The 12,703-nt window shown below is 41.4% G+C and overlaps 1 protein-coding gene across 1 annotated transcript; it reads right to left on the bottom strand.

Moving 5' to 3' along the window:
* Positions 1 to 4,867: 4,867 nt before the first annotated feature.
* On the bottom strand, positions 4,868 to 12,293 carry LOC107785293 (uncharacterized). Its single transcript, XM_075225208.1, has 4 exons — positions 11,630 to 12,293; positions 6,845 to 7,000; positions 6,387 to 6,731; positions 4,868 to 5,099 (listed from the first exon to the last, which is right to left on the bottom strand). Exons 1-3 carry the CDS (start codon positions 12,188 to 12,190, stop codon positions 6,408 to 6,410), a joined length of 1,041 nt encoding a protein of 346 aa, XP_075081309.1. The 5' UTR covers positions 12,191 to 12,293; the 3' UTR covers positions 4,868 to 5,099; positions 6,387 to 6,407.
* Positions 12,294 to 12,703: the final 410 nt, after the last annotated feature.

Here is a 12,703-nt window from a genome sequence, read left to right as displayed (position 1 = left end):
GCTTCTGCCACTGTTCCTCGCCACTTACATGAGCTTTGGGTTCATGTCGAGGCCCAACGAGACATATACAAGAGTTTGTGGGAGGGGGGTAATGTTTTTGAGGCTTCTTATGAATGAGTTGGGGCGAAGGCACGAGAGGCTCGTGTCAACTGCGGCTACAACCCTGCGACACCGAAGGCCGACGAGGATGCTTATGCTAAGGAGGAGTTTTTTGAAGACAATGATGAGGGGAATGACGGTTATGACGCCGAGTGAAAAATTGTTGCTACTTTAGTGTGTGTGTATGTGTGTATATATATATATATATTGCTCATTTTTGTCTTTTTTTTGTTTGTTTATTGGGCCTGTTTTGGCCCAATAAAGTGCGACTATTGTGCACGTTTATATTAATAAAAGAGTTGTTTCGTCGTTGTATATCCTTTGATTTTCTCTCCCTTCCCCTTGCTTGTTACATCTTTTTGTTTTGGCATAAACCTTCGGATTTTTGTATGGCGAGTCCCTGATTTTTTGATTTGGGAATCGACCTTGACCGGGCCGAGTATGGTCTCGTTGTGTGAGTCCGAATGGAGTTGCTTCGGATTTGCACATTCGGGCGAGATTGAATTTTGAATTGTCGCTTTAAGTGGAATCATCTTTGATATAAACGAGGTTGAATTCTGATTCGCTATTTCGGAGGAAGTCGATTTCGACTTGAACTTTTGAGTGGGATCGAGCTCAGACTTGCCAATTTAGGCGAAGTCAACTTTTTCATACGTATTCGAGTGGGGTCGAACTTGGAATCTGGAGCGAAGTCAATTTCTAACTTATCTGAACAAGATTAGAAAAACAAAAAAATTATTTATTTGACGATGACTGATGACTGTAAAGGCGTTATTTCGAGTAAGATCGAAATGCCAACCCGTTGTAATTCGAGCGAAGTCGAATTTTTCTTTTGGGGATGGCCTTTGGCCATAGGGGTGTTATTTTGAGTTAAGGTCGAAATGTTAGCCCGTTGTAATTTGAGCGAGGCCGAATTATTCTTTTGGGGATGGTCTTTGGCCGTAGAGGTGTTATTTCGAGTTGAGGTCGAAATGTTAACCCTCTGTAATTCGAGCGAGGTCGAATTTTTTCTTTTGGCGATGGACTTTGACCGTAGGGGTGTTATTTCGAACTAGGGTCAAAATGTTAACCCGCTGTAATTCGAGCGAGGTCGAATTTTTTCTTTTGGCGAAGGCCTTTGGCCTTAGGGGTGTTATTTCGAACTAGGGTCAAAATGTTAACCCGTTGTAATTTGATCGAGGTCGAATTTTTTCTTTTGGCGATGGCCTTTAGCCGTAGGGGTGCTATTTCGAACTAGGATCGAAATGTTAACCCGTTGTAATTCGAGCGAGGTCGAATTTTTTCTTTTGGCGATGGCCTTTGGCAGTAGGGGTGTTATTTCGAGTTGAGGTCGAAATATTAACCCGTTGTAATTCGAGCGAGGTCGAATTTTTTCTTTTGTCAGATTTTGGAGAATTTCACAGTCACTGTACTGTTTGTGCATACGTCGGGGTGAGTCCTGACGTACTCGATTTTGTTTTTACTAGAGAATATTGGGTGTTCCCTGGGAAAGTCGCAGTTTTGCTTAGCTTCTGCTTTTCCTGGGTAAGTCCCAGTTTGCTTAATTTTGCTCGTATTTGGAGAATACGATGTGTTTCCTGGGTGAGTCCCAGTTTGCTTAATTTCACTTACATTGGAGAATACGATGTGTTTCCTGGGTGAGTCCCAATTTGCTTTACTTTGCTTGTGTTGGAGAATACTTTGATGGGGAGTACAAAATGTTTCTCTGTTTCATTCACTGGAGAATGTTGTACATGTTCGTTTCATACATATATTAGAGAAGTTTCCGTGTATCTAGTCCCTTCATCGCCCGGCCTAGGGGAAGTGGTCGACAGGCAGGGTGATGAATCATACTTGAACTTTGAGATGTCCCTTTCATCGCCTGGTTAGAAATCTCCCCGAGAGGACCCAACTGGGATGAAACCCGGGTGAGGGAAAAAGGGTACGACTTGAGGGGTGTCCTTTTTTAGGGTGTTGAAGTATTTGAGGTGGGCGACATTCCAATTGTTTTGTAATAGTTTTCCTTCCATTGTTTCTAGTTGGAATGCTCTTTTGCTCGCTTGCTCGTGCGAGTGCTCGCATTCCTGTTTAAACCAACAAAAGAGGATAAACTAAAATGAAATTTTCCATACCTCGACCAACGAGTCAGTGAAAAAACCGGCGTTGTAGTGTTACTCGCTCTGCTTGGTGTTCGAATGGTGGTTTCAGATTTGGCGACCGTGTTCAGCTCCATTGTTAACAGCTTCTAGGCTCTACGGGGTTGGGCCCACCTCGCTTGCTGAAGTGTTGAAATCGAGTTCCGATCCGATCTCGTTTGATTTGTACCAACAACAAGGGGAACATGTCATACTTCATTCATAGATCATCCAATGCGTGAGGGAATGTGAAAGTAGGGCATGATGTGCCCATTTTTTCAAAGGACCGCGCAACAAGTTGTCGTCCCCTCCTAAGGGGTGGGAATGCGGGTTATTATATAAGGTAAATGTGTCAAATAGGGATATGGCCACGCTGGATGACCGCCATCCTATTTTGAACGTGCATACGTCGTGCTAAACCTATCGCTACAGGCGAGATGTGGGTTTTGCATGGATATTGGTTATAACTTCTACTTTTATGTAGCAACCTGACCTTGATTAGTACGATTGTCTCGAAGGTTTATTTACCACTCTTTCGAGTGGGTAGTGACATTTCGTCGGTTCTAGATCTGAAGGAAACTAAGAAATTTGGCTAAGAAATCCCCACAGACGGCACCAAATTGTTTGACCAAAAAGTGTAAAACCCTTTTGTCGAACTAATTATTAATAATATAGAAGGTAAATCTTAACCAAACATAATTAATTCCAGATCCAAACATACAGACTGCGAGATAGAAGAAGAATAAGAATGCGTAATATTTCTTAACGTAAATAATCGTATATCAAACATGAGAGATGAGCTTACATCTAGGACAAATATGCGTCATAATCACGGGAGCAAGGAAGGGGAAGAGAGGGAACTGTTGATGATGAAGAGATTCCTCTTATTGACTCTTGTCCTCGTAACTCTCTCTGAAAAATCCCCCTTTTTATCTGAGTTTTCCCCATATATATAGTTCATTTCCCTTTTATCCGATGGTCTTTGATCGGCGTACTTTCTTACAATTGTATCTTTCGTCGTTTGCTCGAACACGACGCTTGTTATGTGATGTAAGCTTTCCGACGATTTGACCCCGGCGATGATCGAGGTGCTCTTTGCTATCTCGCCCCGTGAGCATGATTACGGCTTGGTCGACCCCTTTTCATTTCTCTTAAGGACAACCATTCTAGTCAGATTTTGACCCATACAATTATCTATAAGCTATTCCACATTTTTCTTAGTAGTAACAGGCTGCACCATTTGACCAATCTTATAAGGCAACTAGAGTCGGTCCCATATTTCTTGTGCCAACTCTCGCAAACATTCATCACATAGATCATTTAAGATAATAATTTAGTTTCAAAAAACTTTTGGTTGATCTCTCATGACAGTAGAACCAAACAAAGTGCATTACTTTTTCTTTTTCTTTCACTAGAACCCAATCCCCCTGTGACTATTGTTACATTTGTCTACATCTCCATTGTAATTCTTTTTAGATATAGTTATGCAATTCCACTAAATTAATGGATGTGCCCGTCTTTGTTTAAAAGCTCAGAAATAAACTCAGCTCAACTAGTCAAGGGGTTGAGTTAAACGACCGAGTACAAGAACCAAAACTCAATCACTATACTTCTTCAAAAGAACATAAATTATATTATTCATGATACAAGCAAAATAATTCAACTGTTCGACTTTTGAGTTAATAAATCTTTTGAAGTTTAACAAATAAAAGATCCGAGAAAACAATCAAGTTTCCACACAAAGTTCAGGCATAATGTAAATTTGCATTAACTCGATCCATTGCTTGCGATGACTCAGTAAGTCATCCAAGTTTTGACAAATATTTGGTGCATCTGATTTCAGTAAGGGTGAGAAACTATTTGGAAAGAAAAAATACTGAAGGAAAAGGAGAAGTGTTTGCTGCTTCCACCCCCCCCCCCCCTCCCCCCGAGCTTCCGACTACTACTGACACCCAAACTGCACCCTCCAAACCCTCTGTACTACTGACCAGGTAGCAATGAACAACTACTACCACCACCACCACTAGCACTGACGAGCACCAGAAAAAACTACCACCATCACTACTTGATACACGAAAATAAGTGTATTGGTCAAAATCTGACCGCTATGATCGATCCAACCGACATCCCATCCAAACGGCGAGGCAGTGGAAGACGACATGGTTTATTCCAAATACCGTACTCGCAATACCCGCCAAGTCAAAAAATAACGCACAGGGGACGACGAAGGTGGACGTAATATGAAAGTGTGTCGAACCAAGTACATAGCAGAGATTCCATAATTATATATATGGTGGAAGACCTTCTAGGAAGGGGGGGCCTTCTTCTCTTTCTCTTTCCTCTCCTTTGTACCTTCATAGTAGAAGGAAGAACAAAGCAATCTCCAAGAGAGTATGTAAAATGATTTTCTCCACCGATTAATGGGAGAAAAATGAAAAGCATCAATAAGATTGGTTACCTCTATCTTGTCTTATGCATTATTTTCTAATTAGTTTATAGATCTGGAGTTACCCCTTCATCTTCTTTAATTGATTTAATAAAAAAGGTTTCAATATCTTTTGGGTCAAACAACAAGCTCCAAAGCTTCAAGAGCTATAACGCCCTTGGCTCAAGAATCGGCCAAGCACTCAGGCTGCAAGCAGATCATAAGCTTTCAAAGGGCCCAAAGTAGTGGCAATTCCAGTATTAAGAATGTATAACAATATATTACAATAATCTTCTGGAAATGTGTAACTAGTACACAAACTGTTCATGTACGACTTACAGTTGACATGGATGGACCATTATAAGCCGCCATGGGCAGATAAATAGAGTACAATACAATCACACGGATTGACCATGAAAGTGTAACAAACTGAAGATACCAAATAAGATTTACATCTTCACCTGCCATAGACAAAATATGCAAAATTCGTTAGAACATGTAAATATAGGCCTATAAAGGGAAAGCACAAAGACCTTCAGAGAGTTCAATTCAGCAGTGCCGAACTGTACAATTGCTTAATACAACAAAGACTTAATAGAATTTAGAACAGCCTCAATGAAATAAAGTGAAAAATATACTATGCTAGAAGGAAAAATATTTATTAACAGGAAACGTACGATCTTGAACATTGAACAAAGCAACCTCTGTATTCCTAACACATACATAATACCTCTCACAACTATGGCATCTTAATGACTATTGATCAAAATGTACGGCAAGCACGAATAAGAAGAAAACAACTCTTCTAGAGGAAAAAGGATCTATCTAAATATGTGCTTAAACAAGAAATACATTACTATATGCTCCAAGTTCTATAAGTCGATGCCTCCGATGATTAAGACTAAAATACATTCTCATCATAAGAAAGAACCATGAGAATTTTTACTATTTTTAGTTTGAGTTACAGTAGGACGAACTACATGAGTAGTTGCACCAGATAGGATAGGTTAAAGGTCAAACATTTGGAATCAGGAGTCCCAACAATAGCGTCTTCTTCAAATTACGAGTAGAGATTTGGGGAGAATGGATAGGACAAGGTGGTGGATGACGTAAAGGAAGCGAAGGCCCATCCTGTGCTTTTGGGAGATTCTTTCCACATAAGGCAGATCTTTTTCTTTCCATCCCAAATAGAACAATTGAATAGGAACCTAGTTGTGACCAAGGTGCTTTCAAGCTTAGGGTTAGCAGGTTGTTGGCTGGGAAAGCGTAAAAGAATGAAACCTTCAAGAGATCATAGTTAACAAGCCAGCTGTGGAAGAACAATCTTCCCTGTCTATATCGATCCTCCATAGTCCAATCAGAATCTAGAATTGGCGGAGAGGTTCTAACTAGCTGGCCTAACTAACCGCTACAAGCGGGTAGGAAATAGATATGGAGGAGATTCAAGTCAAGATGATGGATCACTATCACTATAGATAGATGCTTTCCCTGGACTGTGTTCAATGGCACCTCGGTCTCCTTTGTCAATGGATAAACTTATCCTACACAAAAATTTCATTTCTCTTATAAGTATTAATCTTGCCAGTTCTTATCCATATAAAACAAGTGCACCTTGAATTAAAGACACAAATTTGCTTGGGTTGTTTCTAGTCTCAATAAATGTAACTTCATGAAATAAAATCCAAGACTTCAGAGACTATGTCACTTTCAAATGTAATCAGAAAACCAAGAAAACAGAGTGAAGATACCTCAATATACCCAGCTGTTATTCAGACTTTTGCTGATTCCTTCTCTCTCCAAGTTGCAAGGACCTCATCGGTTCTAAATCGCTGTGTGAATGTTGATTCCTCCATCGGAGTCGATGCACCATTTGCATACTCTAGGAGACCAGTATAAGCAATCATTGCTCCATTGTCAATGCAGTACCTGTCATCAGTTGCAAACAACTTGCCGCCCCTCTCAGAGCACATTATTTGCATCATCTGTTGCAAGCGCTCATTGCATCCTACACCACCAACAATTAGCACATTTTTCTTATCACAATGAGCCATTGCTCGTTCTGTAATCTCTACAAGCATCGCAAACAGAGTTTCCTAAAAGAATTGCAAACAAAAGAAAAGGTAATCAAAACGTTTTCTTTTCAGATTTTGGAGTCTGACGCGGCATAAATGATTGAAGATAAGAAGTCAAAATCTGAAATATTAACCTGCAAAGAGAAACAAAGGTCTGCTGGTGTGCACTCATTATTTTTCAGCTTCTCCTCTGCAGTGGCTTCAATGTAGCTCAGTATTCCACTGAATGATACATCCATTCCCTTTACAACATATGGAAGTTCAATGAACTTTTCCCCCTTCTTTGCAAGCTGATGGGAAGGAAAACAAATATGAGATCTCTGATTAATTCCTCTAACATCTTGTGCTATCATAATAGATAAAAGCATGAACCAGCTACATTTACGAATACAGATTTAAAAAGTCAGCAGATAATAAATTATGTGAATAACTTATGGAAGGCGTCAATTATAAGATGGTGTTAACAAGCTCTACTAAAGTGTGTAAAAACTATATCATCCATCACTAGTATTTTGCTTCACCTAAATCACTTTACCCTTCCTTACAAAACTTTAATACTGAGATGTAAAACACTCAAAAATACATGAAAACTACAAGTCTATAACATACAAGGCAAAAAAGATGAGAATTTGGCACTGTATGACAACTAGTCTCAGTTAATGGTATAAATTAACCCAATGTCTAGTTGTTGGCACCTCGTCGGCCATATTAGCTTTTTAAGTAAAATAATTGGCAAAATATAGTCCCATCCCCTAAACCCTACTTCCCAATTTATTCTCTCTCCCCATAACCGCCTCTCCACCTCTCTTAGTCATCTCCTCTCTCACGGTTTAGGGTACAGATTATAGCAAATCAAACACGAAAATCAGTGGGATGAATAATGAATGGATGATCCTGTTCCTTTTGCTTTTCGATCCCTACCAGAGATTATATATCCTTTGGTTCAGTAATGGGTTTGGTGGTGGGGAGGGTAATGGTGATATAACAGTTGAAGATTATCGTTTTGGGGTGAATTAAAGAACGACGGGGAAAACGTGTTTGGGTTTTTGGCTGATGAGAAGCAATGGTGGCTTTTGTGACTAAAAATGAAAGCTCAGCCAGTGTGAGACCGTAGAGTGGTAGTGGTCGACGGTGTGAGATTCACAAAGAGGTCTCTATTTGGTGATTTTGCGTATATCACCATTTATACATGTGTGTATATCACATTGCATATAGGATTTAGATACAACAACAACAACAACTACCCAATAAAATCCCATAAAGTGGGGTCTGGTGAAGGTAATGTGTACGTAGACCTTACCCCTACCCTGATAGGGCAAAGAGGCTGTTTCCGATAGACCCTCGGCTCAGAAAAAAGAAAAAGAGAAGGAGACAATTCATTAGTAACTCCGGTAGAAACCATAATAGTAACAGAAGCATAACAACCAAAAGATAAATGACATGCAATAACAGTAACCAGTAACTAAGGCCCGGGGCTAAGATAAACAGCAAGGATAGTGTGAATTCAACATAAACTGCAAACTATCTAAGATCAACCCTAATCCAACCCCGCCTCACCCCCGGTATGAAGTACGCAAAGCTCTACTCCCCCCTAACCTACAACCCTAATGCTTGACCTCCAAACCTTCCTATCAAGGGTCATGTCCTCAGAAATTTGCAGTCGTACCATGTCCTGCCTGATCACCTCTCCTCAATACTTCTTAGGCCTCCCTCTACCTCTTCTCGTACCCACCACGGCTAACTGCTCACACCTCCTCACCGGAGCATCAAGGCTTCTCCTCCGCACATGCCCGAACCATCTGAGCCTCGCTTCCCGCATCTTGTCATCCACAGGTGTCACGCCCACCTTCTTCCGAATATCATCATTCCTAATCTTGTCTATCCTAGTGTGGCCGCACATCCACCTCAACATACTCATCTCTGTTACTTTCATCCTCTGGATATGGGAGTTCTTAACCGGCCAACACTCTGCCCCATACAACATGGCTGGTCTAACCACAGCTCTATAAAACTTACCTTTGAGTAACGGTGGTACTTTCTTGTCACACAAGACTCCCGATGCAAGCCTCCATCTCATCCAGCCCGCCCATATACGGTGAGTGACATCCTCGTCGATCTCTTCGTCCCCCTGGATCATCGACCCAAGATACTTGAAGCTATCTCTCTTGGGGATGACCTGTGATCCAAGCCTCACGTCCCTGCCTACTTCCCTCGACTCAGCGCTAAACTTGCACTCCAGGTACTCTGTCTTAGACCTGCTCAATTTGAAACCCTTAGACTCGAGGGTCTGTCTCCAAACCTCCAATCTCTCGTCAACACCGACCCTCGTCTCATCAATAAGTACTATGTCATCAGCAAATAACATATACCATGGCACACCCCCTTGAATATGGTGTGTCAATGCATCCATCACCAAGGCAAATAAGAACGGGCTAAGCGCAGAGCCTTGGTGTAATCCCATAACAACCGGAAAATGCTCCAAGTCGCCTCCCACAGTTCTAACTTTAGTCTTAGCTCCATCGTACATGTCCTTGATTGCTCTTATGTAGGCTACCGGCACGCCCTTTGCCTCAAGACATCTCCAAAGCACCTCCCTAGGGACCTTGTCATACGCTTTCTCCAAGTCAATAAACACCATGTGCAGATTCTTCTTCCTATCCTTGTACTGTTCCACCAACTTCCTAATAAGGTGGATAGCTTCAGTAGTGGAGCGACCCGGCATGAACCCAAACTGATTGTCGGATATAGACGTCGTCTTCCTCACCCTCACCTCCACCACCCTCTCCCAGACTTTCATGGTATGGCTAAGTAACTTGATACCCCTATAATTGTTACAACACTGGATATCACCTTTGTTCTTGTACAACGGTACCACTGTACTTGACCTCCACTCCTCCGGTATCCTCTTCGTCCTAAAAATTACATTGAACAACCCAGTCAACCACTCCAATCCTGCTCTACCCACACACTTCCAAAACTCAACCGGGATTTCATCAAGCCCGGTCGCTCTACCCCTACTCATCTTGCGCAAAACCCCCACGACCTCCTCCACCTTAATGCGCCTGCAATACCTAAAATCTCGGAGACTTTCCGAATGCCCCAAGTCCCCTAGCGCTATATCCCGGTCCCCCTCCTTGTTCAGAAGACCATAGAAGTACGTCTGCCATCTCTGCTCAATCTGGGACTCTCCCATCAATACTCTACCATCCTCGTCTTTGATGCACCTTACTTGGTCCAGATCCCGGGCCTTCCTCTCCCTCGCTTTAGCCAACCGAAACAACTTCCTGTCCCCGCCTTTCTCCCCCAATTCCTCGTATAGGCAGCCAAACGCTGCATTCTTAGCCTCCGTGACCGCCAGCTTTGCCTCCTTCCTTGCCACCTTGTACCTCTTTCTATTCGCTCTCCTTTCCTGCTCGCTTGTACTCCCTGCCAACTTCGCGTATGCTACCTTCTTCGCCTCCACTTTACCTTGGACTACGTCATTCCACCACCAGTCGCATATAGGATTTAGATGTTGCCAATATTTTGGGCTATAGGCGCCAATGCCAATAGTTGGCTAAATGGCTGCCAATTGCTCTTTAGAGTTGTATATAGGTGTCAATTTCCCAAAAAAGATCAGGTATAGCCAGCTGTAATCTGAAGCAAATCCAATATCACAAAACAAGAAAATAATGAATAAAACGGTAGAGGCAAAGTAGGACACTGAAGAAAGATACAAAAGGATAAAGAAGAGCATAATGTATAGGAAAGACAGAATACACTAACAAGATCCCTGTTTATCAAACCCGACCCCAACCCGTCATGAATCAGATGCAATCCACAGGGACCTTAATTATCATGCACCCCCTCCTAATCAAATTAAACATATTAGTCAGAGCAGCCTTCCCTTCTCGGTAATGTCCCATTTCTATCTTAAGTTGGTTAAAACATACCTTTATTTAGTCAGCTAGCTGGTTGACCAAATTAAAATAATGAACAGTACACTAAATTTCTAAAATTGTAACGGAAGGAAGTAGATGTGGTGAAATTGGTAAAATGGGTGACAAACAAGCAGACTAGATTAGAGAGCTGGAAGTCCAGATTCTCCAAAGCTACTTTAAGAGCTAAGGGAGAGAACACATGGTAAAATATGCAGGAAAACATGACAACTAAGAGGTGGCTAAGATAAGCAGCAATAAAGTACACCAATACCCAGGCATATTATCAAAACATCTATTAAAAAGTGCACAACCCTAGCCCTTGAAAAGGACAAACTTTGTCCTCGGGCTTCTTAATGTTACCATTCATCCTCTCTCTGCCCAACCCACAAAATCTCTTTACCTTGTTCGCATCTCCTAAGCAGGGTTTAACATGATCATAACCTTTACTCGTGATTCGTGAAAAGTATGGTATTCATTCAATAGCTTATACCAATAAATGCAATAAGATTCTCAGTACATTAACCTAAATTAAGAATAACAACTAACAAAGAATCACAAAACTAGTCAAAATACACCTTGCACCCCATCTGTTTTTAACAGTCACTATTTAGACTGTGTACGATAACTTTTCTTTGACCAAGATTTCCTTAACTGTTGTTATACATATTTTTAATATTTAGAAGTCCAGCTTAACTTAGTTTCTGAATAAAGATTTGATTTTTCATAAAACAAACGAAGCCAAGTCCAAATTTAAGCAATGGAACCCAGAGGCGGATCCAGGATTTAAATTATATGGGTTCAATTTTAATATTTTTAACATTGAACCCATTATAATATGGGTTCATATCTACTATTTTTGCAATTTTAGTAAATTTTTACATACAAATTTTGACTCCGCATCGAAAGTTATGGGTTCAGTTGAACCCGTAAGTTATACACTACATCCGCCTCTGATGGAACCGAAAAAAATACTTTCTACTACAAAGTAGCTAAACTAACCTGTTCAATGTTGTACCCAGGGCTAGGATCATTGGACAGAGTAAGAACCCTAGCAAACCTATCCAAGCAATTCCCCACAGCAATATCAATCGTCTCCCCGAAAATCCTATACCTTCCCTCACTATACGCAATAACCTGAGTATTTCCCCCACTCACATACAACACAACCGGATCATCAGCCCCGGTTACAATCCGACCCATTTCAATATGGGCCACACAATGGTTTACCCCAACGATAGGTTTCTTCCACAGCTGAGATAACACGCGCACTACCACCGCCGCAACCTGCAGCGGCGCACCCATGCCGGGGCCTTTCGTATAGCAGAGACAGTCTATTTCGTCCGGAGTTACTCCGGCGGTTTCTAGGGCGGATTTTATTAAGGGTAGCACGTGTTGGTGGTGGTGCTGCGCGGTTTCACGCGGGAGAAAACCGTGGCCCGGCGGCGTAATGTAAGTGTGCCGTGGATTTGAGAGGATTGTGCCATCGAGTGCTACTACTCCTACGCCGATTTTGTTGGCGGAACCCTCGAACCCTAAGGCTATCAATTTCTTCTCTTTCATTTCTGAATGGAAAACAACGCCGCCGCCGGAGGATTGAGGTTTAGTAGTGAAACGAGCAGTGACGACAAGGGTTTAGAGCGAGGGAGTGGTTGTTCGTTGTTGTATTTGAAATATATGAATTTACAAATCAGTACCACGGTTTTCAGAGTCTCATATTTGACCCCCTTAATTTTGGATTTTTAACGCTTCGTACGAGTACTTTTTATGTTATACGGAGTTGCGGACTAGCAATTACTAAACAAACTAATTGATGTGTAGTTGTAGGAATTTTAATCAAGTCTTAAAAAGATTGTATTCTATGTAAATTCCTCTTTTCAAAAGGATTGTCCCAGTTCAACTTCGGATGTTAAATCTGTCTTGCTTTATTGTTTAAGACTATTTTGCAACTAGGAGTAAGAGAAAAATACATCTGTTTTTTTTTCCCCAAAATTATTTACTTGGTGCCATTTTCCTGTAAAGTGGAGAGCGTTTAAGCTGAACATTGAGAGATTTGGTTAATTTGACCTATCAAAC

This window comes from Nicotiana tabacum, chromosome 11 (genome assembly GCF_000715075.1).
Source record: "Nicotiana tabacum cultivar K326 chromosome 11, ASM71507v2, whole genome shotgun sequence".
In the NCBI taxonomy this organism is placed as follows: domain Eukaryota; kingdom Viridiplantae; phylum Streptophyta; class Magnoliopsida; order Solanales; family Solanaceae; genus Nicotiana; species Nicotiana tabacum.
Note: the sequence above shows the minus strand (reverse complement) of the source record. Positions and strands in the feature narration are given on the sequence as shown.

Excerpts from the sequence above, each read along its gene's own strand:
- LOC107785293 (XM_075225208.1), bottom strand. The coding sequence starts at position 12,190 with ATGAAAGAGAAGAAATTGATAGCCTTAGGGTTCGAGGGTTCCGCCAAC. Across the intron at positions 7,001-11,629 it reads CTGGGTACAACATTGAACAG|CTTGCAAAGAAGGGGGAAAA; the intron begins GTTAGTTTAGCT and ends CCTTCCCATCAG. Across the intron at positions 6,732-6,844 it reads ACCTTTGTTTCTCTTTGCAG|GAAACTCTGTTTGCGATGCT; the intron begins GTTAATATTTCA and ends CAATTCTTTTAG.